At 46.5% G+C, this 26,189-nt stretch overlaps 1 protein-coding gene across 2 annotated transcripts in view; it reads left to right on the forward strand.

The window, feature by feature from the left end:
• Positions 1–26,189, forward strand: part of ATP2A3 (ATPase sarcoplasmic/endoplasmic reticulum Ca2+ transporting 3) — a 135,260-nt gene that overhangs the window by 91,857 nt on the left and 17,214 nt on the right. For both annotated transcript variants that reach the window (XM_048824465.2, XM_048824466.2), the window contains exons 9-20: positions 2,638–2,726; positions 10,247–10,349; positions 11,908–12,039; positions 15,375–15,500; positions 17,391–17,609; positions 18,936–19,271; positions 20,134–20,354; positions 21,350–21,552; positions 22,886–22,971; positions 24,055–24,188; positions 24,975–25,092; positions 25,591–25,708. In XM_048824465.2, the coding sequence (XP_048680422.1) occupies positions 2,638–2,726; positions 10,247–10,349; positions 11,908–12,039; positions 15,375–15,500; positions 17,391–17,609; positions 18,936–19,271; positions 20,134–20,354; positions 21,350–21,552; positions 22,886–22,971; positions 24,055–24,188; positions 24,975–25,092; positions 25,591–25,708 (1,885 nt within the window). The remainder of the gene's footprint in view (positions 1–2,637; positions 2,727–10,246; positions 10,350–11,907; positions 12,040–15,374; positions 15,501–17,390; positions 17,610–18,935; positions 19,272–20,133; positions 20,355–21,349; positions 21,553–22,885; positions 22,972–24,054; positions 24,189–24,974; positions 25,093–25,590; positions 25,709–26,189) is intronic.

Genomic DNA, 26,189 nt, shown 5'->3' on the forward strand with positions numbered 1-26,189 from the left:
GAAAAACATGGTGTAAGTGCAAAGTCGTTATACATGAAGTAATATAGATTCATTAGTTCTTCCACTGTGGTCCACAGAGCACTTACCTATTGTACAAGGAGAGCTGGCTAGTCACAAAGCTTTAGCATCTCCTTGTTTCCAATGCTAAACTGCATAAAAAGACATCTGAAAATACATTCCTGCTATTAGCTGTATTAAAGTAGCATGCAGAGGCCCACCAGCAATCGAGACTCCCATTGTGCTAAGTGCTCTACAGACACATATTAAGAGACCATCTCCCTGCCCTGCAGAGATTTTAATCTAAATAGACAAAGGATTGTTGCATGAGGGAGGGGTGTGTGTGTGTGTGTGTGTGACTAGTCAGGTCTCCTAACTCCCTGTCCACTAGACCAATGGTGGGCAAACTTTTTGGCCCGATGGCCACATCGGGGTGCGAAACTGTATGGAGGGCCGGGTAGGGAAGGCTGTGCTTCCCCAGACAGCCTGGCCCCTTCCCGCTCCCTCCCCCCTCAGAACCCCTCCCCCACTCCTTGTCCCCTGACCGCCCCCTCCCGGGACCCCCGCCCCTAACCATCCCCCGGGACTCCACCCCCTATCCAATCCCCCCTATTCCTCATCCCCTGCCCTATCCAACCGCCCTGTTACCTGACTGCTCCTCGGGATCCTCTGCCCCTTATCCAACCCCCCAGCCCCCTTACCATGCTGCTCAGAGCAGCTTGTCTGGAGCCGCACCGCCCGGCCGGAGCCAGACACGCTGCCCTGCATGAGCGCGCAGCCCCGCTATCCAGAGTGCTGCCCACTCGGCGGTGTGACTGCGGTGGAGGGGGAACGGCAGGGGAGGGGCCGGGGGCTAGCTTCCCCTGCAGGGAGCTCAGGGGCCAGGCAGGACGGTCCCGCGGGCTGTAGTTTGCCCACCTCTGCACTAGACCATTCTGCCTCTGCTCACTTTCTGATGATGCTCTGTGCAAGCAAGCAATTGCTGTAGTGCTAATGGTGATGTCATGGGAGTGTGAACGAGAGGAGTGCAGAGCCCATGCAGTCTATCAACAGGAGGAGAGGTGGGTCCACAAGACCACCTACGTATTAAGCTGTGCTGCACACTATGAAAGCATTTGAGCACCGCTGCTATAGTTGAAACCATTCCATGTATTGGGTGTTCAAAAAGCCTTCGGCTGGTTCATTGTAACCAAGGGGATGGGGTCTTACTTCACCGGCTTCTTGGTCTCATCCACCTCCTTTGTCTTATCATTTAGATTGTCAGCTCTCTGGGCCAGGGAATGTCATTTGCCATATGTTTGTACAGTATCTAGCACAATGGGGCTGTGGCCTTCTTGACCTCTAGATGCTACTGCAATATAACTGTTAAGACTAATAATTTAAAAGGTGAAGTCATACAAGAAGCACAAATGGAACAACTTGTGTGTGTGTGTGTTTGTCTATGGAGTTCTTTGAGAATAGAAAGTATTATAAGTGGTTTAGAAATTCAGGCTTCTGCCTCTGCCAGTGTTGGTGGCAGGAGCTATCCCTGGCTTACTGCTTTCCCCCTTCCCCTGTCTTACAAGTGAGTCTCAGACACAGTCCAAATAAACAGTGATTTCCTTAAGATCTCCTCTCTGGGCTCCTCCCCCCGCCCCACTCCTTTTTTTTTTAAAATGAAGCATTTTCCTGTTTGACATCTTGGTGGTGGTTACCAGGAGGTGGTGCTGCTCCCCAGTGATGCTGAGGTCAAGAGAACGCTTTTAGTTACATGATTTTTTTTCTCTAATGCAAATCATAAATAACGATCAAGGCAAAGCGAGCATCAACAAACCCTCTAGCAAGTCAGTGCAAGGAGAAAAGGACGCCACCGATCTTAAACTCAGCAGCTGACACTGAAAAGCATTTGCTGGAGCGGGCAGGAGATTTTGAGAGGTTAGGGTTTTTTGCTGTTGCTACATCAGGGAGGGGGAAGTTGGAAGGAGTTTGAAAGACAAAAGTTAGTAAGAATAGAATGTGTGGGCCTCTTACAACTTCCCAGGGTTTTATTAACAGCTGTCACATTCACACAGCATAGTGGTGGGCTGTAATCCCTGCTCATTAGTAGCACGAGCTGATGGCCAACAGCCCCCTTGGAAAGGGGCAGCACAAAGAGATCTTCACCACAGTTGTTTCCTGCTGTGGCTCTTACCCCATCTGAGCTGGCTGCTCTGAGAGGCTTCCCCAGGGCTGTGTGTTTTCCAGAGCAGCTTGGACAAGCTGCATGCCAGACCAGAAGCCATAACCCTCTCCTTCCCCACTCCAAGAAAAATATGGACAGCTCCTTAGAAGCTGGCTCTGTAGCTGCCCTTGGATTGGGGGGGGGGGGGGGGGGGGAGGGAAAGAGAGAGCGAGCAAGCTAGAGGAGATGAACATGAAAAAGGCAGGGTATGGCTGGAAGGACTTAGAAGCTGCCAGAAACTGAGTGGGCATTTCTTAGCCCCCTGAGGAGAGCACTGATGTATGCGTGGTATTGGTGGGATGCTGGCTAGAGAGGACAGGGTTGCCTCTACCCTTAGCAGAGCTGGCTAGTGAATAAAAAATGATCATATGGCTGCTTAAAGGCTATGGCTCTGGTGCATAAAGTTCCTAATATTGTGTGTCTCTCTCTGATTCCTGCAGATGTTTATTATTGAGAAGATTGAGGGGATCCACTGCAGCCTACATGAGTTCAGTATCACAGGCTCCACCTATACCCCGGAGGGAGAGATGTGAGTACTGACGCCTGGGGCAGACCAGGGTTGGGCTATGCAGAGTTTTTAGCAACTCCCTGGTGCTGAGCAACTGGTAGTCTCTGTGCAAAACTTGTTTTCTACAGTGTGGCCTAGTGGATAGAGGACTGGACTGGGATTCAGAAGAACTAGGTTCTATTCCCAGCTTTGCCACTAGCCTGCTAGGTGACCTTGGGCAAGTCACTTCACCTATCTGCACGTCAGTTTCCCCATCTGTAAAATAAGGATAATGATATTGACCTCCTTTGTAAAACACTTTGAGATCTACTGAAGAAAAGCCATAAATATGAGCTGGGTATTCTTATTATTATTATTATTAATGCAAAGAGCTTTCCATGTAGTATAGCGAAGTGAGACACTCTGATTGCGCCCGTAAATGCGGCCCTGGATGCAGAGTAAATGGGAAGGATGATCTTGTGGCTAATTTGTTGGCCCAGAACTTGGGACCAATTCCTGGGTTCAGTTCCCAGCTCTGCCACAGACTCTCTATGACCTTAGTCAAGTCCTTAGTCTCTCTGAGCCTCAGTTCCCCATCTATAAAATAAGGATAATACTATTTCCTTTCTCTGATCCTTTATCTCTTGCCTATTTAGACTATAAGCTCTTCAGAGGAAGGGCTCTTTCTTACAATGTATATGTGCAACATCTAGCACAGTGGGGCTCTGATATCAGTCAGGGCTGCCACATTCTACCTTAATAAATAATCATCATCATCTAATGACTCTTGTGATGATCCAGAGAGGTTAGTACAGCAGGAAACATCAAGTGGTATGGAACAATTTCATGATGAATGAGGTTTTCCATAGTGTGTGGGGTTTTTATTGTTTCAAATTTCTGAGTTTAAGCCATTATAGTAACAATTGGTCACCACTGCTTCCCCCAGCATGTGGGACAAAGCTAGAAACATAATGTGGGGCTGTTTGTTTTAGGAGACAGCATAGTCGAATGGCTCATGCAGCAGACTGAGAATCAATAGCCTGAGTTCTGTTCCTGGTTCTGCCATTGACCGTCACTTTCCACCTCCATCCCTCATAGTCCTCACCTGTAAAACAGAGATAATAAATTCTTCACACGTGTCCTGAGGCTTGGCAGATGGATTGGGATCTCAGCAAGGGACAGTCGAGAGGGCACTGCTTGGTCTTCCTTATCAAGGTGCCAGTTCAGCCAAGCACATGAGTAATTCCATTGACATGCTGCAGGATACAGCTGGGCTTTGCTGAACATGAGGCCCCAAGATTGGAGCTGGGGAGAGCCAACGAGTCTTCACCATTCTGTTCTATCATTATTATATGTTGTTGATAGAGTAACTTTTTGCTCAGTACTTATTTATTCCACTTGTCTTGAAATGAGAACTGTCAGAGTTTGATGTGTTTGTGCCACAAGGGTTTCTAGCTGCTGCTTCTAGAAGTACTTTTGTGTCCTCTTCTGCAGTAAGATTTTGTAGCCTATTTAGAGCCAGGCTCATTGAGTCAGGCTAGATGTTCTTACACCTCCTTCCATGTCCCAGAACCTTAGTGAGACTCCTTTTTATTTTCTCCAATGTTGGAAACATTCCAGTGTTGCATCAGACTGCACGTGAGAATGCTATAATCTTCCACTTCCTATGTTGATACCAATAGATTCTGTATACAGGGCGAAATCCACCCCAAGGCAGTGAACCTGCACTAGGCCATATGAGACCATCTACAATCACATAAGCTCCGATATTAAGGGCTTAGCTTGTACATAGGGCATTGTGTGGGCCCTCTGGATGGTGTGAATTTCACCTGGAATATCTAATATTATTAAACGTTATTAAGGTTCCACATGGGATACAGTTTGTATTAAGGGACCATGGGAGTGCAGCATGGAAACGCAAGCAAGTGGACATCAAAAACGTGATTGATCAGTGTTCTTGTTTACATCAACATCCTGTACACACAGCACATCACACTGTGGGGAGTGAGTCATCTAGCGTGTCATCACATCAGGCAACCTAATGCAGTTTGACTGACCCTCCCGCCCTTCGTCTCTCTGAGCTGAGAAATATGCATAATACAGACTTCACTACCAAGTGCACCTAACTTCATGTTAAGAGGTGTTAAATAGATTTGAGCAAACTCTTTGCTTTCATCGTGATGCATGCATAATAAGCTGCCTGTGGGATAATGCCCTATGAAAACATGATCATGCTGGTAGTTTAGGTTCAGCTGGAGAGCAGTATGTCACTTGGAAGCTCCTTTAATTAAGACTCGGTGGTGAGGTACATAACTCTGAGCTTTTACTACTCTATCCCCATCTTGTGAGAGTCACATGGCATTCATTAGACTCCCAGTACTCCCTTTCTGCTATGTACTGTGCTCATTGTAAAACCTGGGAAGGATTTTCTGGGGCCAAATCACTTCGGGCTGCTGCTCACCAGCCCTGATCAGGAATAGGGAGCGGATCTCCCCGGAATGTTACTGGGAAACTAATCAATGCGTCAGAAAAGCAATCCGCAGGAGATAGTGTACTTGGGGGGCCGCTCTGAATTTAAACTAGAAGTGGGTGAAAAGCTCAGTGCGGATGGCCTGGTGGCTGAAGTACAGGACTGGGAGTCAGTAGATCTGTTCCAGATCATTTGCTTTTTGACTGCTGAAAAGTCACCCAGCCTCTCTGTGTCTCTCTTCCCCCATGTGTTAACTGAGTATAACACATCCCAAGCTCATAGGCTTAAACCTTGGATAGAAGGTTCAATAGAAAATTATGAGCCAAGTCCTCGGTTGGTGTAAATCAATGTAACTCCACTAACTTCAAGCTCTGCTGAGTTACACCCACTGAGGATCCTGTGTAGCTATCCACGCCTTAAATTGCAGGACCTGTTTGTCTTTTCGAGGACCAATTTACAACAAAGCATCTAATGGGAATCTGCACTTGGCACGGGATGATTTTTGTCGCCTTGTCTTTTTTAGCCCCTTCCTGCCAGCTCCATCACTCCTATTCACTTAATAACATATTAGTAATTAAATGCACAAAATCCACCTCCAGTCCTCCTCAAGCTGTCTGGAATGAAATACTTTGAGGAACAGCTTTCTGACCAAGAACTCACAGGACTGGTGCTGTGAGGATCTCTGGAGCCCTGTATTTAGTTCTGATTAGTTGTCTTTGTGGCTATCTTGTCCATAGGGAGCATTCAGGTCCCTTCTGCAACTCTTTAAAATACTCTTGCTTCCATTCAAAAAATGACTCTAATGGCCATATCCGTACTAAATGTCTGTGTAGATGATTCTTGTCCTTCCATTGTCTGAGCAATCAGACCTGTGGGCCTGACTCTTACTTCAGTCACAGGAGTCTTGCATTGATGTAATTCTGCGGACCCCAAAAGAGTTATATGTGGTTTACACCAGAATGAGAATGAAGAAAATCAGTCTGAAGAGATCCAGTTTGGCATATAGACTCCGGGGGCGGTGGGGGTGGGGGTGGCTTAGAAACACTACAGACAGATTTGGTCCTGTGGGATTCCTTGTATTTTACCAATTTCCGGTGAGATAAATGTAGATGAGTCCACCTAAAGGTTTTGCTGAATGAATTTTCAAGCAGTTGTTGTGGGGTGGGAGAAAGGAAGTGTTAATACCCCCATTTGACAGATGGGGGAATGTAAGGACACAGAGTAAGTGACTTGTCCAAAGCTCACAAGGAATCTGTGGCAGAGCCAGGATCAGAACCTAGATCTCCGGAGTCCCAGTCTAGTGCCTTATCCACCCTCCCTGTCAAACAAAAGAGCAAACAATTCTGCTAAGAATGTGGTTTCATACTGTGGACCTCTATGGTGTGTGTAAGTTCAATGAAAACAAAGGTGCAGTCATTTTGGGAGAGGTTTATTTTTTATCTGGGGATGATTTTCTTATAAATTTCAAATGTGTGATGGGACTTGTAGACATGTTGAGGTGGGGAAATCATTTTATGTATTTAATTCCTTTAGCTGTTGTCACTCAAAGCATTTTACAAAAGAGAGCTTGGATCCTTATGCCCATTTTATAGACGGGGGAAGTGACTTGTCCTAGGTGTTGCAGGAAGTCTGTGGCAGAGGTGAGAAGAGAACACAGGTGTGCTAAGTCTCTTCCCCCCAGCCCCCATCTCCTGACCACACTATGTCTCAAAAGAGATTCTAGCATTTCCAGCTCCAATTTATATTTGAAGTTTTCTAATAGCTTTTTAAAAATCCTAAATATCAACAAACTCCCTTTTTTTTAAAAAAAAGAAAAGGAGTACTTGTGGCATGTTAGAGACTAACGAAAGCTTATGCTCAAATAAATGTGTTAACCTCTAAGGTGCCACAAGTACTCCTTTTCTTTTTGCGGATACAGACTAACACGGCTGCTACTCTGAAACCTCCCTTTTTAAAAAAATTCCCTTCCCCGCAGCCTTCTGAATTCAGGGCACCCCACGTTGTTGCTTACCAGGAGAACTGCTGTCTCTGCCCTCGCTGCGTCCTGTATTTAAACTGGACGTTTTTTTGTCACTATGAAAACGGGTTTTTCTGACTTTCTTGGCCCTTGCCGGCTTTCCACTCTCAAGCTGTAACAAGGGCTCCAGAATGTTCTTTCCATTAGGAACTTACAGTGGAATAAACTGATAATGAATGTCTGACAAATTATTTTTCCAGCTAAAGAATGACCAGCTGAGTTTATACAGCCCTAATCTGAAGTTACCTCTGCTTGAGTTAGGATAATTTTCCTGTTTCCCCTGAAGACAGCTGCTGTCTTTTAACCATAATGCAGCAGCCTGCTCACACAAACAAGAAATGGCGTTTGGTTCCTTAAATGGTGATTGTGCAGAGCCATGACTGATGCCTTTCCTGTTAGCTTTGACTCTCGTTCATGGTCACAGGCCATTCAGGGGCCTAGCAGTCACTCTGTTCTTCATTAGAAAGTGTTTGAAAGCTATTACCATTGGATGCATGTTTGCTGCCCTATGTGAAATGGGTTGGGGGCTTTTCTAGCAGCTCACTGCCAGAATTAATAATACCTAGCTTTTATCTAGTGCTTTTGATCAGTAGATCTCAAAAGCACTTTACAAAAGAGGTCAGTAGCATTGTCCCCAGCAACTGGAATCCTTGCTGGCAGTCTGAGCAGAGAATTTTGCAACTGGATTAGCATGGAGTCTAATGGAACTAGCCTTTACTAATGCAGACCCTTTCAACCATGGATGCTGGAATACTCTGACCATTGCCTCACAGCAATGTTAACCCCATTCTACAGGTGGGAAAACCAAGGCACAAACAAGTGACATGTCCAAGTTCTCACAGCCAGAGTAGGGTGTAGGAGCTAGGTAACTCCACACTGGTGGTAAACCTTAGGAGAGAAGCAAATGGGATAAAGAATGTTATAGCCACATACTACTAGGAAAGAGATGGACTCTTCACCGTAGGTTCTCTGAAGCCAGTAAGGAGTTTCCAGTCTCTTTCTGATGGAGTTAAGATCATCAGAGGATTCATCCTGACTTTGACCAATTGGCGTTTCTACGATTATTGGTCTGATGAAGGAAACTGAATAATTGTTTAATTATTTTCCTTGTTTTCATCCTTTCAGTCTTTGAGCATATCTGAATGTGATCATTCTCTTCTTCTCATGGTTTCCTAGCACCTCTGCCTGTTCAGGATTTATTGTTTGTATTACAGTAACACCTAGAGGCTGCAGCTGAGCTCAGGGCCCTATTGTGCTGGGTGCAGTATAAACATAGCAAGGGCCAGTCCTGCCCTGAACTACTCCCAGTCTAGGTAGACATGGCAGACAAAGGGCAGGAGGGGAAATGACTTGTCCCTGTTGATGTAGTGTGTGAGCGGCAGCAGTGAAAATAGAATTGAGGTCTCCAGTTGTCCTATCCATGAGACCATTCTGATTCTCATTTAAAAAAAAATACAACCCCCCAGAGACATTAGATTATGTTCTAATTTGGATAACTGCATTCTGCCCACCTAAACCTGCTGTGATTAAGCAGCAAAGAGTCCTGTGGCACCTTAAAGACTAACAGACGTATTGGAGCATAAGCTTTCGTGGGTGAATACCCACTTCGTCAGATGCAATTCTCCTTCGCTTCTTGTCACAAAGTGCTGTGCTGCAGTGCCATGCGCGCCTTCCATGGCTGAACTTCTGGGGTGGGCAGGGTGATTCCAACAGGGGGAGTCTGTAAAGCACTCCAGGCTCCTTTGGAAGGAGAGACGTATCCACGTGTGTTGTAACTAGGATGGACTGAATGTAAAAGTGTTTAACTCTCTGGACTTGCTGGTTACATAAACTTCTTCCCCCTCCCCCAATGGTTTTGCAGACATAGGCTCCCCTTTTATTAGCAAAGTGCTAGTGCATCGCAGCTGTACTTAGGCAGAGATGTTTCTGAATGTCTCATCAAAGAGTACAGTTTGGCTCTATTGCTTAGGAACTGCTAATCGAGAGCAGTTGTTGCACTCATCCTCCTTAAACATCCTTGTGTGCACTGTTCTGCGCCGCACAACTCTTGGGACAAATTGCTTGGGGTGGATGGGAGGTTTTTCCCACCAGTCTTGGGCTCTGATGGATACATGCAGAAATCTTGAACTCCTTGGGACATTCAACCTTCATGCTGTTCCATATCCTGCTATCTATCTCCTTTACTTTATCTCTTTGCCCTTTCTAATCTTCCCTTATCCTTTCTGTGGGCCTGAACTAACGCCCACTGAAGCTTTGGGTCAGAACATGTGTTTGTGTGTGGATCACTGTTGCTGTACTTTGCCTTCAACAATGAGGGCGAGGTTTGCAGCCCCCTTCATTCCCCCTGTACATCTGAGGTTACTAATCTGTGCCCTGACTAGCTACAGACCCTTGAGAGACCAGTGCTGGTACCTTCCTTTGAGACCAAACAAGCTGTCTCTTAAACACAGCTACATTCCAGCTGTCCCTGGAGAAAAAGGAGGGTTGCTTTTGAATCCAGATCTCCTATGCTACTGGAATGGCAATCTTTCTCTTCGGATGTTTACTAACTCCGCTGTTCAAACCTGGTTGACAATGACATGTCGTGTGATCTTTTCTTTTCACTCAAAAAAGAATCCTACCAAAAGTAGAAACTAGATCAAATTACAAAGGATAAATATAAGCAAGTATGTAGGGACAAAATTAGAAAGGTGAAGGCACAAAACGAGATTAAACTAGCTAGAGACAAAAAGGGTAACAAGAAAACATTCTCCAAATACATTAGAAGCCAGAGGAAGGACAGGGTAGGCCTGTTACTCAATGGGTGGGGGGAGGGAAATGATAACAGAAAATATGGAAATGGCAGAAGTGCTAAATGACATTTTTGTTTTGGTTTTCACCAAAAAGGTTAGTCATGATTGGACGTCTAACATATTGTGAATGCCAGTGAAAATTAGGTAGGATCAGAGGCAAAAATAGGGAAAGAACAAGTTAAAAATTACTTAGACAGTGCACTTCTCTCTTATAATGGGCTATACTAGGGATGCATTTAGCTCATTGGGCCTCTTTTGTGGCATGTATTCCATGTAATTGCAGCCTGAAGGATAACAAGCCCGTTCGGTGTGGACAGTATGACGGCCTGGTGGAACTAGCCACTATCTGTGCTCTCTGCAATGACTCCTCTCTGGATTATAACGAGGTGAGTGTGCTGGATCCTTACCACATTCGCCAAACCAACTGCACAGAGGGTTTTTTAAAGATGTTCCTGCTGGCAATAACTAAAGACACCTCTCCCCCATGCACACGAGGAGAGAGCATAAAGTAATGGAGTCAAGTAGTTAGTTTTGTGTCCATATCAAATTTGTTCCCATGGCCTACTTTGCATGCATAGGTTGGGATAGCATTGGCCAAGGCATTCCTATAGAGTGCCCCATTCTGTTGTGTTAAATATATATTGTGTTAGACACAGCGGACATGCACAAATTTCTGTGCTTTTGTTTGCTCTGCAGGGGGTCCTTTTAGCTTCTAAATGGACTGTAACCTTTACCTTTGTGTAATGGAGACAGTAGCTGCTTTGTCCCTTCAGTTGAGTGGAACTGAACTATGCATGGGTGGATTGAATACTGCATAAGATGTGGTCCCCTCATCTCAAGAAAGGTATACTGGCATTAGAAAAGATTCAGAAAAGGGCAACTAAAATGATTAGGTGTTTGGAATGGGTCTCATTGAGGAGAGATTAAAGAGGCTAGGACTTTTCAGGTTGGAAAAAAGGAGACTAAGGGGGGATATGATAGAGGTATATAAAATCATGAGTGGTGTGGAGAAAGTGAATAAGGAAAAGTTATTTACTTGTTCCCATAATATAAGAACCAGGGGCCACCAAATGAAATTAATGGGTAGCAGGTTTAAAACAAATAAAAGGAAGTTCTTCTTCACTCAGCGCACAGTCAACCTGTGGAACTCCTTACCTGAGGAGGTTGTGAAGGCTAGGACTAGAACAGGGTTTAAAAGAGAACTGGATAAATTCATGGAGGTTAGGCCCATTAATGGCTATTAGCCAGGATGAGGGTAAGGAATGGTGTCCCTAGCCTCTGTTTGTCAGAGGGTGGAGATGGATGGCAGGAGAGAGATCACTAGATCGTGACCTGTTCAGTTCACTCCCTCTGGGGCACCTGGCATTGGCCACTGTCGGTAGACAGGATACTGGGCTGGATGGACCTTTGGTCTGACCCAGTATGGCCATTCTTATGTTCTTACGATTTTCAGAAGAGTGGCCTGCCTTTTGCAAGTACAAATTGCACCTGCATTCATTTTATGCCTGAGCTCAGATCCTTGCACCTTTGTGGGTGCAGAACAGATGGCCAGAGGCACAGATACAGAGGTTTGCACTCCCCACCCCCTGCAATGTATTTGTAGGAACAAACTTTTCAGGTATCAGTTGAGCCTGAACTAAAGGTTGCTGGGCTTGAAAGTATTCCCCAAAACTATGTGCATCATCCTTACAGGAAGATTGTTACACAAACACAAAGCAGCATTATTCTGACTTGAGCAGCAAATCAGCATGTATTACAATATTCAGCATTTAATGCACAGTCTGAGTTGACTCCAACGGCAGAGAGCGCTGCTGTTGGAATCTCAAGAACAATGCAGTAAATACAATCATCCTGGACTTAGTTGTGCAGGTTAGGAGACTGGTCCCACCGCTCATATTTTTCTTTTACACTGAATGTTTGCGTTCCTTTCTTCCTGCCGGCCAGTCAAAAAAAGCCTACGAGAAGGTGGGAGAAGCAACTGAAACAGCCCTGACCTGCCTGGTAGAAAAGATGAACGTCTTCAACACTGATACAAGCAACCTCTCGAAGGTGGAAAGAGCCAGTGCCTGCAACTCGGTGAGTAGGATGAAGGGACAAAACCTGTGGAGGGAGGGAAGGGGCAGAGGGAAGTTGCATGGCTGCTTGTGCAAGAATTCTCCCTGAGTTACCAGAATAAGAGGTTGGAGTGGACTGACCTATATCAGATTCTCAACCACTTGAGCTCTCAAAGGAAATGGGATACCTGCACCCTAAGACAACATCTCACCACCCAGGCCAGGATTTCCAAAAGTAACTAGTGATTGTAGACTCTGTAAAGGTGCCTGGTTTTCAGAACGTGCAAGTGAAAATCAGAGCCTTTAAAAATGGTTCAAATTGGGCACCCAAAGCCACTAAGCCCACCTGAAAATCTTGCTTTCGTGTCACAGAGTATGTCCACACATCAAAAGCTGTGCACCGGCTAGCCTACCTGAGCTAGCTTGACTCTAGGATAACAGTGGTAGCTGGGACAGCTTTAGCCACCAGTAGTACAAGCCCAGCTCGGACCCTGTGTACGCATTCAGCTCGCTAGCTCCAAAGCTTGCACTGGTTTCACTACTACTGTTACCCGCAGTAGCTTGATTCAAACTAGCTCATGTAGGCTAGCCCAGGCACAGCGCTTCCTGCGTAGAAATACCCTTCGGCTACACCACAGGGCTGAAATTTGCAATCCCTTAGTTGGCTTTGATGATCATCAGCCTAGATGTTCAAAGGCACCTGAACAGAGTGCTCCTTTAGATGCACTGTATGGAGCTGGGAGTGTCTGTCTAAACCAATGGGATGCACTGTGCTCCTTTAGATCTGCCATAAAATGGTGGCCATGTCTACCTTAGGCTTTTGCAATAAAAATAAAACAAAAAATTCATCCCTTTGCTTCCATGATGGAGCTGAACCACAGTAGCTACAGTGGGTGTGCTGGTCTAGGCAGAGCACCCGCCACCTGCTGGTTTTCTAAGTACCATGTTGTCTTACCCAGCTCAGAGCAGCTCTGTATCATACATCTGTTGGAGCACGGTCCATGGCAGTGCTCCCACTTATGCTATCTATTGCCAGTGGAGCTGAACCGGTGGGTGATTTAGAGGAATAAACCAAGTGTAGTCAGGGTTTCTGTGTCTTAAGAGGTGGTGTGAAAGCCATGACGAAACTGGGAAGCTTCTTTTGCATCTAGCTTCCATTTAATGGAGTTGGACCAATTTCTGCTATAAGCCTGCAAGTTTTTGCACAGACGGGGGAGGGGGTTTTTGGCAGGAAAATTGACCCTCTTTTATTGTTGTTTAAATCTAAATAAGTAAATAATCACCACTATAGGTGTCCTCATGATTAGACTTACAATTGCAAATGATGACCATCCAATAGAAAAAACAAACCATAGACAAATAATGAATGAATTCAGCCAAGCAAAAAAAAAATCAAGTCAGCAGGACAGTCATTTAACATCCCCTCACTAGCCTCCCAGAAACACACATTCAGGATTTTCCCCGAAGTCCTGTCAAATAAATAGCTTTTTGTGGGATAAAATCTTTATTTTCCCAAGGCCAAGCAACTGCCAGATTTGTCTGGCATAATACTAAGTGGTCATGCAAGAGGAAGTGTTCATAAACCTTTGAAGCTCAGACAGGAGTGGATCTAATGAGGCCTAGTGACTATCTTGCTGGAATCTCAGCTGTATAAATTATTTAAAATAGCAAATGCAATAAGATCGGTTATGGTCTAAACAGGTGGCGAGTATGCATATGTGTGTGTAAATAAATTTGCTTTAAATAAATAAAATTTTGTTTTAAAAGCGTGTGTGTGTGTGTAAAATAACATCCCTAAAATACAAAGTCACAATACACTAAATGCAAAACCTTCTTATAAACACAGCCTGAGTGCATAAAAGGGCATGACCACACACTAATGTCTCAGATCTTTGTCTTTCCATTCTGAAACTTGGAAGAAAAAAAATGTGCAAGATGCTTTTTGTGCAAATGAATTTTAATGCTAAGCTGCCACATGCTGCCTGTCAAGACTGTCGGGTGCAAAACCTGTCCCCAGAGGAGCCTAATTGGAAAATGCATAGCTCAAAGCATGCACAGAGAAGGGAGGGGAGGAAAAGTTAATTTGTCAAGGGCCTGATCCAGAACTTTTGAAGTCAATGGAAAGGTTCCTGTTGACTCCAGTGGGCTTTGGATCAGGCTTTAAATGTCTTGATCTTTATCATAAGGTTAAAACTGGAGGAGAACACTATGTATTTCCCCCTCTCTATATTACAGTAGCTGCAACTGAAATCAAATTAGGCAGTCATTTTTTGGAAAGACCTTAAATACCACTGCCTTCCCCCCACCCCCAAAAAAGCCCCAATCTTACAACTGCATGACCTCAAACCAGAACTTAAAATGACTGTTTTGGCTTCAGGAGTGATAGGCATATAGAACCAGCTCATAAATATGAAGCCAATGGCAATAATATAAGCTGATCTTCTAGCCCATAACGTACGTGTGTGTGTGTGTGTACGCGTACACACAGCTTCTGTCACCATAGTAATGGAAGAGGAAAAACTGAGCCTTTCTGATAACAAGAGCGTTTGGTTTGAAGTTAAAATATTTGTGTACCTGTTGATTAGTACCCAGTGCGGTAAAGTGTTGAGTGCAGTGCTTTTCTAGCATGGGACTGAGTCTATTGCAGTACAAAGTGGCTGCAAAGGAAGAGAGTTTGATGGTCCATCCATTTCACTTCCAAATATTGAGTCAATTCATGGTGCCACTTGAGCTCAGATTGAAGGAGCAAAGGAGGTTAAAGCAGCTGGATGCAGTTGCACCTGCAGGCAGCTAAATTACCTTGGGAAAGCTATGGGGCTGAAAGTCCCCTCTGATGCTTTTCCTATTGTTGCTTAAATTACAGAAGCTGCCCTGACGAGTTTGTGCATTTATTTTTGACTTGTGCAGTGTGTTGACTCATCAGGTCCATTAAATAAAATCAAGTAGGGCCTGGCCATTGCCAGTCTCTTTGTCTGCATTTGACAGAGCTAATTGTATAGGGTTGCCAGGCGTCTGGTTTTCACTCCCCGCATCCCCCCCCCCAGCTCTGAGCCTCCTCCTGCACCCCAAACCCTGCATCCCAACCCCTTGCCACAGCCTGGAGCCCTCTCCCACACCCCAAACCCTTCATCCCCAGAGCCTGCACCCCCAGCCAGAGCCCAACCCCCTGCCCCAGCCTGGTGAAAGTGAGTGAGGGTGGGGGAGAGCGAGCGATGGAGGAAGGGGGGGATGGAGAAGGGGTGGGGCTTCAGAGAAGGGGCGGGGCCTTGGGGAAGGGCCAGGGGTGTTTGGTTTTTAGCCATTAGAAAGTTCACAACCCCATAATTGCACCCTTTTGGCACGTCTGTCCCACCACAGGTGATCAAGCAGCTGATGAAGAAAGAGTGCACCCTGGAGTTCTCCCGCGACCGCAAATCGATGTCTGTCTACTGCACTCCTGTAGGTTCCAGCCACACACCTGCTGGCAGCAAGATGTTTGTCAAGGTAACGGACATATGCTGCATTGCCTGGTGCAGGGGTCTCAGTGTGGGAGAACTTGTGATTGTTCCACACGCTGAGTGAGGGTGGGAAGGAGTTAGCGTATCCCTGGGATGCTGCAGGAATTGTTTCTGATCTCACTTTGGGAGCCTCTAGGTACTACTGTAATATTAATAGCAATAATCATCTTCTTCCTATGTGCACCTGTACAGTTCAGAGCAGGAATATGCTTTAATATTAAAAGCCATCATAATCCTCTTTAATAAAGAGGGTGGAACTTCAGTCCCTAGAATGAGCAACCATCTAGGAAATGCCAGCTCTGATGGAAGCTGTATGTGTTCAGTCCCCAAAGGGTGAACACACTAAGTTAAAAGTTCTGGATATCATTGTGGGCTTCAGGTTGTCCTAGATAGCAGAGTTCCTGAAAGTGCAGGGTAGTTGGATGGCTCGAGAGCAAGACAAAGCTTGGAAAGCTTTATTTCAATGCAGGAAAACCACTGCACTTCCCTCATGGTGGCTTGTGATCAGTTACCCAGCGTTTTGGGTTATCTAAGTTGTCTTTCCTCCCAGTCCCAACCTTATGGAAAAGCAAATGTCACTTGTCACCTGTCGGCTATTTTCCTAATGGCCTGGAGGGATTTCAGTTAGTGGACAAGATGATACGGTCAGGAGGGAGGGATAATTGGCTCATTGAAGCAATAATACAGCTGAGGTTTTGGGGTGGCTTGTTACAAGTGTTTTCACTATCAAAAGTTTATGAGGAATTGGAGTCCAACGGTGGACTCAAGCCCTATTGATCGTGCCTCCATCCAAATCTGAATTCAGTATTATGATACCAGGGCAGGTAATTCAGAGAAACATGCAGGTCATTTAGGGGAAGTCTGCACAGGAAGCAGTAGCCTGGGTCAACAGACTCGGGCATGCAGGGCTTGAGCTGCCGCGCTCAAAATAGCCGGGCTGCAGCTCAGGCTCTGAAGCCCACCCCTGTCCTTAGGCTTCACAGCCTGTACGTGGCTATTTTTAGCACGGTAGCCTGAGCTCCATGAGTCCAAGGCTGTTGACCCAGGCTCTGAGACTTGCTGCCACAAGCTGTGGAGATGGTCCCTTAAAGACTAGACTGATTTCTCCCTCAGTCTGGATTCTTCGTTCTAGTGACTTAAACCGAGTCCATCTTACCAGCCATCCCCTTTCCCGGCACAGAACCTGTGGTGCTGGAGAACGGAAGCTTTCTGTGGGCCTCACCGTCTCTAAACACTGACGAGAGAGTGCCACCTAGTGGAAGCTAAGGATATTGAGGAAGAACCTGTGCGGTGGGCTCATCAGACTATGGCTATACTACAGAGCTTACAAAAAGAACAGGAGGACTTGTGGCACCTTAGAGACTACCCAGTTTATTTGAGCGTGAGCTTTCGTGAGCTAGAGCTCACTTCATCCGATGCATACTGTGGAAACTGAGTGGCCCAGCGGCATCAATGCCACTGTAGCACTGGTAGTGGAGCCCCTCTAAGCCGACGGGAGAGAATTACTCCAGCCCGCCAACAGAGCGCTGTCCACACCAGCGCTCAGGTCAGTGTAACTTACGTTGCTCAGGGGGTGGCTTATTCACACCCCCGAACGACCTCGCTTATATCGACATAAGCTATAGTGTGTACATCACCTTAGTTTCAGGATGGTGGTTTTGTGGTTTTGTCTCTTGAACATATTATCTCCTTTTCTGAGACAGTCTGCACTCCATGACGTGCTGTTTTCAGTGACTGCAGAATGCACTGAATACCCCAGGGGTTTAAAATGGGCTTTTGTTGATGGTTACGGAAGTTTTCACTTGGTTGTGCTTTGCTAAGAAGTTAGGTTGCGAGGAGGCATGCGTGAGTGACTCTTGTTCCTTTTGTTTCCAAGGGCGCCCCTGAAAGTGTGATTGAACGCTGCAACTATGTTCGTGTCGGCACCACACGGGTCCCCCTCACGCTCTCCACTAAGGAGAAGATCTTGTCCAAGATCCGGGAATGGGGGACTGGCATTGACACCCTGCGCTGCCTCGCTCTGGCCACCCGGGACACCCCCTGCAAGAAAGAGGAGATGCAGCTGGAAGACTCGACCAAGTTCATTAACTACGAGGTGAGGAAGTGTTAAAAGTGACCCCCGGGACAGGGCGTGGGGGCCATTTCTTGGGAAATAAAGGGTTTGCTCCAGGTCTCCTTCCCCTGGCACAGATGCTGACGGGAAGGGCTCTGAGAGCAGCTGCTTGGGAGGCAGAGTGGGAAGGATGCTCTGGAAATGCCAGGCTCCATGTGCCAGGGGTGCGCTGAACTCCAAGCTGGGGAGCCTTCTGTCTCCTTTCTGCTCATGTAAATTATTTTGCTTCCTAGTCCTAATCGTTGCCCCTCCAGGAACACACCGTGCTGGCTGCAAATGCATTGCCGCCTTCTGCTGAGTTTTCCCACCAACTTACAGATGTCCCATTGGAAGTTTCAACAGACTCGATGGTTCTGACTGGTCTCTGAGAGTTTCTACTGAAGAACCAAGTAGCCCAGTAGTTCTCTTGTAAACCATAGCTGCCAAGAACCATGTGACAGATGCTAGTCATGATGCATAGGCCCCAATTCAGCAAAACCACACTTAAACATGTTTAAGACCCATTGACTTGAAACCATTGACTCAAGTACATAAGAATGGCCAGACCAATGGTCCATCCAGCCCAGTATCCTGTTTCTGATAGTGGCCACTGTCAGATGCTTTAAAGGGATTGAACAGGACAGTGCAATTTATAGAGTGATCCATCCCCTGTTGTCCAGTCGTAGCTTCTGGCAATCAGAAGTTTAGGAACACCCAGACCATGGGGTTGCATCCCTGACCATCTTGGCTAATAGCCACTGATGGATCTATCCTCCATGAACTTAGCTAATTCTTTTTTGAACCCAGTTATACTTTTGGCCTTCACAACATCCCCAGCAACGAGTTCCACCGGTTGACTGTACGTTGTGTGAAGAAGCACTTCCTTATGTTTGTTTTAAACCTGCAGCCTATTGAGCATGTGCGCATGTGCTTTGCTGAATCTAGGCCTTTATGCACTCCCAGGAAGCATGCAGATACTAAGGTGCTGGGCATGGCATAAGAACCTGAACAGAATGCAGTGAATAGCAACCCACTACAGTATGTTAACTGGAAGCTCCCTGAAGAAGAACAAATCAGGATTACAGCTGAATTATTTTAAATGGAGGGTGATACTCTTTCGGGCCTGTTTGTGCTCCCATTAGAGTTAGTGGAAGTTTTGCCATTGGCTGTAATGGAAACATGATCAGGGCATTAGAGAGGAAAACTTGCCAGCGTCTTTAGATTTTCCCTATGTGGGGTGAATTAAAAGCAGGGAGAACGACATGGCTCTGTCCCTGGAGGGGAGGTGCATAGTGAGTGTTAACATGTTTCTTCTTCTCTTGCCCTCAGACTAGCCTAACCTTCGTGGGCTGCGTGGGGATGCTGGACCCTCCCCGGAAGGAGGTGATGTCATCCATTGAGATGTGCAAGAAAGCTGGCATCCGAGTCATAATGATCACTGGGGACAACAAAGGCACAGCCGTGGCCATCTGCCGGAGGATTGGGATCTTCTCAGAGAAGGAGGATGTGACGGACAAGGCCTACACCGGCAGGGAGTTTGATGATCTCCCCCTGGAGACACAGCGGGAGGCTTGCCGTTCGGCCCGTTGCTTCGCCCGAGTCGAACCTGCTCACAAGTCCAAGATAGTCGAATACCTACAGTCCTTCCATGAGATTACAGCCATGGTGAGTTGTCTGCAGGGCCCCTCATGTGGGTTTACTCATATGAATCACTTTGTAAGCATCATCGTGACTGTCTAGAGCAGGGGATGGGAGTCAGGACTTCAAGGCCCCAGTCTGAGCTGTAGAGTAGGAGTGTTGCCCTGTGTGGATACAAAATTTGTATCCTTATCCGATCCACAAATTTCTGCAGATATCCACAGATTTGCAGGGCCCTAGTGTTGTTCGTTGGTTTGGAGCAAGGGTTTGGGAGCCAGGACTTCTGGATCCTGTTCCTAGCTCTTCTACTTACTCTGTATAGCCTGGAGGAACACACTTAAGTTTTCCATCTATACAATGGGCCATCATAATACATGCCTTCATTACAGAGCTGTTGTGAAGCCGAATGTGAGCAGAGCGCTTGGAAATGCACCACAGCAGTGCCAAGTGATGCTGTTTTAAGAACTACTCGATAGGTAGAAGTCCTGCCAACAAACACACATGAATTCATGTGACCAAGACTTGGTTTTCAGGCTATGCCTGCACTCTGAGCTAGGGTGTGATTCCCAGCTCCTGTAGGCATACCCACCCTAGCTGTCATTGAGCTAGCGTGCTAAACAAAGTAGTGTAGCTGTGGTGGCACGGGCAGTGGCGAGTGGTAGCCATGCCAAGTACAAACCCTCTTGAGCCCTGTGGGTACATACGCGGCACCGTTGCCTGTACTCCCATGACGACAGGACTATTTTTAGCCTGCTAGCTCTCATTGACTACATCTACGCAAGCTGGGATTCGCACCCCTAGCTCGTAGTGTAGACGTAGCCTTAGCTTCATGCCTAGGCCGTTTCCTTCTATAAAATGTCCTTTAATAAAACACCCATGCTTTTTCCAGACAGGAGATGGAGTGAATGATGCCCCAGCCCTGAAAAAGGCTGAGATTGGCATTGCCATGGGCTCTGGTACAGCCGTAGCAAAATCAGCAGCGGAGATGGTGCTGTCTGATGACAACTTCTCCACCATCGTATCTGCCGTTGAGGAGGGCAGAGCCATCTACAACAACATGAAGCAGTTCATCCGCTACCTCATCTCTTCTAACGTTGGAGAGGTTGTCTGGTAAGGGCTTCCAGTTCACACCTCACGCTAGGATAGTCGGAGGGATGAGAAATATCACCAGGACAGAAGTGTCCTTTCTGATTCTTGGAGCTATATCCCAGTTGGTGTAAATCAGATTAGCAATGGCGCTATGTTGATTTACATCCACTGAGGATGTGAGCCTAGATAGCAGCACCACTTTAGGTCCTGCGCTCTCTGCCTCAGTTAAAAGTGGCACGGATACTTTCATTCATATTTCTACAAATTCAGCAGCTGCTACTGTAAAGCCAGCCTTTCCCTTGATCTGGTGTGGGAACATCTGGCTATTTTACAGCATTTCCAATTTTGAGCACAATAAAGGAAGCACCATGAAACACTGCGATATGATCAAATACCATGGTGTGACAAATATGCTGATCCTTAAGTGACAAGTGCTGTAGCTTGCTATAAGTGCATCATTATGCAACTCCATCGTGGTGTTGATAGATTCCTGTGAGGATATTTGTGTCTGACGGGGTGAATGAGAGACTCCATTACAATGCTCACAGCTTCTTTTACTGTGAACAATTTCCTGAAAAAGGCTTTCAGAACAAATCACTGTGTTCTGCAGCAATCTTGGCCAGGTACTGATTGCTTGCAGAGTTAACTTTTGAACCCCTTATGTCAGAAATTCAGCAGGGACAACTGTGCTGGTGACAAAAAGCACATTGAACAGTTGAGATGCCATCTGATGGGCTCCTTATGCAAATTTACGAGTCTGGTCCCCAGTGGTGAGATGGGTTGAAACTGCAACATTCAGATCTGAGTTTCAAATTCCCTAGAGTTTGGAGGCGTTTGAATCTGGGGCTTTGGGATGAACTTCAAAATCCAAATCCAGGTGTGGATTTTGAACAGCAACAATGTTTAGAGGGCATTTGGACCCAGGGTTTTGGCTCACACTCCAATTGTACAAGTACAATCCTCTCTCTCCCTGGCATGTATCTAACCTAGAGTGGTTGTGTCTTTTTCACCTGAAGTATTTTCCTGACTGCAATCCTGGGCTTGCCTGAAGCTCTGATCCCAGTCCAGCTGCTCTGGGTGAACCTAGTGACAGACGGGCTACCTGCCACTGCTCTTGGATTCAACCCCCCTGACCTAGACATCATGGACAAACTTCCCCGCAACCCAAGAGAGCCCCTCATCAGTGGCTGGCTTTTCTTCCGCTACCTTGCCATTGGAGGTGAGAGGCCCTGGCTAGAGATGTAGTGCCATGAATGGACAAAGTGCCGTGTATTACCTTGGCTTAAAACAACTGCTGACTAGTGTGTGTCCGGAGGGATGGGTCCATTGTGATCTCGGTAATGAAGAGAGGCTTATTCACAGTGCAGAGAGATGTAGAGCTGCACAATATCCAGGGAAAATATATTCCTCATAACATAACATTCCTCATACAACCCAAAGTAGGCAACCCCTAAAGAATCCATCTCCTCTAAGATTCAGGGCACTGGAAGAGTGTAATCAGCTCAGTCAGACATCAGGCAATAGCTGAGAGATATTTTACCTTCAATAGTCCTGGGGTTGCTGTGGTGGGAGCAAGGGAACTTTCTGGTCCAATGACCGGGCCAGCTTGGGATTCTTGCAGTGTGCGCACTTGGCTGCCTCTGCTAGGAGCCATCTTTTTCTTCTGGCCAGGCTCCCAGTTTGAGCTACCCCAGTCCCCACCCATCCATTACCTATGGTTATCTTCGGCCTAGGTAGCAGCATGAGAAGGCATTGTGCATGGAGAGCAAAGGCGGGACAGAGAGCCCATAGCAGCTTTGGGATCACACAGAAGGCCAGAGTGCAGAAGGGGATGGGCAGGAAGCAGGAGGGTCCCCACCTCCTGGGGTGGGTGGATTTTTGTAGTGACTGTCGGGACAAAGGATGCAAATAGGAATGGTGGTCTAGTGGATTAGGCGCAGGATTGGAATTCAAGATATCTGGGTTCAATTCCTGGCTCAGCTACAGAACTCTTGTGTGATCTTGGACAAGTCACTTATTCTACCCTGTGCCACAGTTCCCCATCTGTAAAATGGGGCTATCGCTTCCCTTCCTCTTAATGACCGTGAGGTGCTCCGGTACTACAGTAAAGTACCTGCACAGACTGGGCAGAAGGGATCTTGTTTAAGAAAGGGCAGGAGGAGAGACCTTAGCAGGGTGCGAGGTGAAGCTGTGGCAATGCAAGATGGAGAGAGAGGAGGGAGACAGGCTCAGGTTCAAGTGTTTTCAGAATTCTTGCTCCAGGCTCCTAATGAGCTGGGATGGAATATGAGGAGTCCCTCTGTGTGCGTAGTGCGGGTTTAGAGGATCAGAACAGTTCAGGTCTCTTTTCCCAATTTGCTGTTCTTCCTCTACCCAAATGAGCAGCGAGAGCCATAGCACAGAGTGGAATCTACAGGTTCACTGTCCAACACAAGGCAGTGTAACCCTGAGGGCCGGAGGGCCCTATGCTAACAAATAACACAGCAAGCGAGAACCAAACAATGAATCTCGTGCTTACAGGGCTACACAACCTGCTCTCTCTTTGGTTGCAGTGTACGTTGGATTGGCAACTGTGGGAGCAGCTACCTGGTGGTTCTTGTATGATGCTGAAGGGCCGCAAGTTACCTTCTACCAGTTGGTAAGTTGTGGCAGGGAGGGAGAAGGGAAGATTATTTCACTCGAACACCACTGAAAACTCTCTAATATCTAGGCTCCCCAGCAGGATCACCAGAGGATTTGTTTTCCTGCCAGTCCACCTCTTTTAAAAATTCAAAATTTTGAAAAACTTTGAAAAGTTTCCAAGTGCTAAAAGAAAATGTGTCAGCTGAAATAATGGCAAAAGCCCCCTCCCAGGTGAGATCCCACCTCCCATCAGCTGGTCAGCATGGTGGTGACTTTACCTAAAGAAACATCTCTCATGTATCCCCAGACCTGATGGCCCACTCCACCCACGTCACTGTGAGGAGTCAGAGACACATTTGTAGGGAGTGCAGCAGGAATTGCAGTTATTCCGCTTGATTGCTGCCACTCTGATCAGGTGGGGCAAAGGTATTTGGGGAAGGGGAAACTTTCCCATCACTGCTTTAAGGCATCAGTTTTAGGCCCCTTAAATAAGCAAATCTCTTATTACTCTGTATGTTTCTACTGCATCTAGTGCCAGATTGGCTACTCTGGAGACTGATTATTGTTATTTGCATTGCAGTAACTCCTAGATGCTCCAACCAAGGTTAGGGCCTCGTGCTAGGTGCTGTACAAACAGGAAGAGTCATTCCTTGCCCCAAGGATCTTTCATTCTATATAGAAAAGACATGCAAAGAGTGAGAGGGAAAGCAGAGGCACGGGGAGGGAAATAGCCTTGCCAAGAATGTGATAACTGGTGTAGAGCAAGGAATAGAAGCCATGTTTCCTCATTTCAGGTATGATTAATGCAAGTTGCAGAGGTAGATTTATTTTTTGTAATGGAGACACATGTTCACTTGGAAATAAACTGAAATAACTAATGAATCAAATTCACATAGACTACCTAGAAGCTGTCATATGATCACTTATTGACTTACTAGATGAGCTGGATTCAAACCTGAAGATGAATGGCTTCATATCCTCTTATCAATCCCCCCTGAGCCAAGAAATATTTAATAGAACCTTTGATAACTGAGGCTCAGATCCCACTAGCAATCTGCCACTTCTGCCTGTTCATGCCTGTTACTGTTTCTTCTGCCAGAGGAACTTCATGAGATGCACAGAGGACAACCCCATCTTTGAAGGCATTGACTGCAAAATCTTTGAGTCCCGTTACCCAACCACTATGGCTCTGTCGGTGCTAGTGACGATTGAGATGTGCAATGCTCTCAACAGGTACAGTACGTATGGGAATATCAGATAAAGCATTCTGCCCTGAATAATGTTTGAACCAAGCAAACATGTTACTGTCATTAGAGATGGCAATGTGAATACATTTGGATCTCTTAGTGGACATTTTGGTCATATTAGCAAGCCAGTAATATCTGGATCCAGATCCAAAACCTTTCCGGGCTAAGGGTCAAGCTTGGATCTGACAATGCTGAAATCTCACTGACCCTTCTGGTAAAATCTGGAGCCAGAACCAGCAAATAGTTCCCTTTGCAATTTTGGCTCTGATCCCACAGATGGATCAGGACTTCAGGCTGGAGGTTCTGGTATTGGCTTTCACAATGAGTAATATTTTGGTGCTGTATGTGTACCTATCCAATGAGTTTGGGAATCTGATACTGAAGGAATAGCATGACATCAGCTATTCGCAGGCTGACCTGAAGAAGAGCTCTGCATAAGCTTGAAAGCTTGTCAATCTCACTTAGAAAAGTTGGTCCAATAAAAGATATTACCTCACCCACCTTGTCTCTCCATCTGAATAGAGAGAGATTGCATGAAATTCACTTAAGAATATTTATTTCCAGAGCCTAACAAGCCTGGAAGGAGAATAATGTATGGTAATAGTTAAGTAATCCTTTTTCCTGGAGGAGGCTTTTATGCAGAGATCTAGCAACATATTTCTACTGATTAGGAGGGCTTAGGGATATATTGATTGACCCAAATTATACTTGTGAGGACAGGGGGTTATTTAGTAGGTGATTTGATCTAACCTCTGTCCTCTCGCTCTTGCAGTGTGTCTGAAAACCAGTCACTGCTGAGGATGCCACCATGGCTCAACATCTGGCTGCTGGGGACAATTGTCATGTCCATGGCACTGCACTTCGTGATTCTCCACGTGAAGCCTATGCCTGTAAGTGATGCAGCTAGCACAACACGCAGCTGGTAGGGTTGTTCTTTTGACAGGGAAACTCCATTGTACGCTTTACTTCTCAAGTCTTTGCTGATTTTCAGTGGGACTTCCCTGCCCAAAAGGTTTCCACAATTGAGCCTTGTGATTCAGAAAGATATGGGACTGGGAGTTAGGAGTCTTGGGTTCTAGTCTCAGGTCGGCCACAGAATTGCAGTCCGACCTTCAGCAGTTACTTCCCCTGTTTGTTCCTCACTTTCTCCATCTGTAAAGTGAATGTAATGTAATGATACTTATTGTCCCTTGCCAAGTTCCATGTCATTATCTGTACAAGCTTTAACGAAGTCCCTCTCTTCTGCGCATGTGATATGATCCAGAAGGCCTGGTCCCTTGCACATCTCTTACCTCAGTGCACATCCATACGAACAGAAATGGGTCTGATTTTTGTGTCTCTCCCCCCTTCCCTATTAATAAGTATATTGAACTGTTCCTACCTTGCAGCTGATCTTCCAGGTGACCCCCCTGAGCTGGCCGCAGTGGGTGGTCGTGTTGAAAATTTCCTTGCCTGTTATCCTGCTCGATGAAGGACTCAAGTACCTTTCCCGCAACCACCTAGAGGGTGAGCACACTCTGCAAAGTAACTGCTGACTAATTTCTGTACCATGGCTCTTGCTTTGTGCAGCTTTGTGCTTTCAGGCATGAGTCATTTAGCATCTCTGCTGAAGTTACGATTGGCCCATGCACATGCAGTCATACTTACTTTTCCTCCATTGTGGTTGTAACGGGTTGCCGACTCACCACCGCGGCGCCTCCTGCTGGTTGCTCCGGGAATTAGCTCTGTCCTAGCCGTGGAGCGCCCTCTGTGGGTGGTGTCCTGCCCATTGCCTGCTCTGCTGTACTGTCTGGCACCCGCGTTGCTCCTTGGCTTGCGGCGTCCTCTTCTGGACACAGCCCTCCGGCTGTGCCCCACTTGGATACCTCCCAGGGGTATCCGCAGTCCTCAGTCTGCACCTGCCCTCATGGCCAACTGCAGCCCCAAAGTCTAGCCCCTTGCCTCAGGGCAAGCTACAATCTATATCAGGCCACGCTCCTCCCATTGA

This window comes from Caretta caretta, chromosome 17 (genome assembly GCF_965140235.1).
Source record: "Caretta caretta isolate rCarCar2 chromosome 17, rCarCar1.hap1, whole genome shotgun sequence".
NCBI classification, from domain to species: Eukaryota; Metazoa; Chordata; order Testudines; family Cheloniidae; genus Caretta; species Caretta caretta.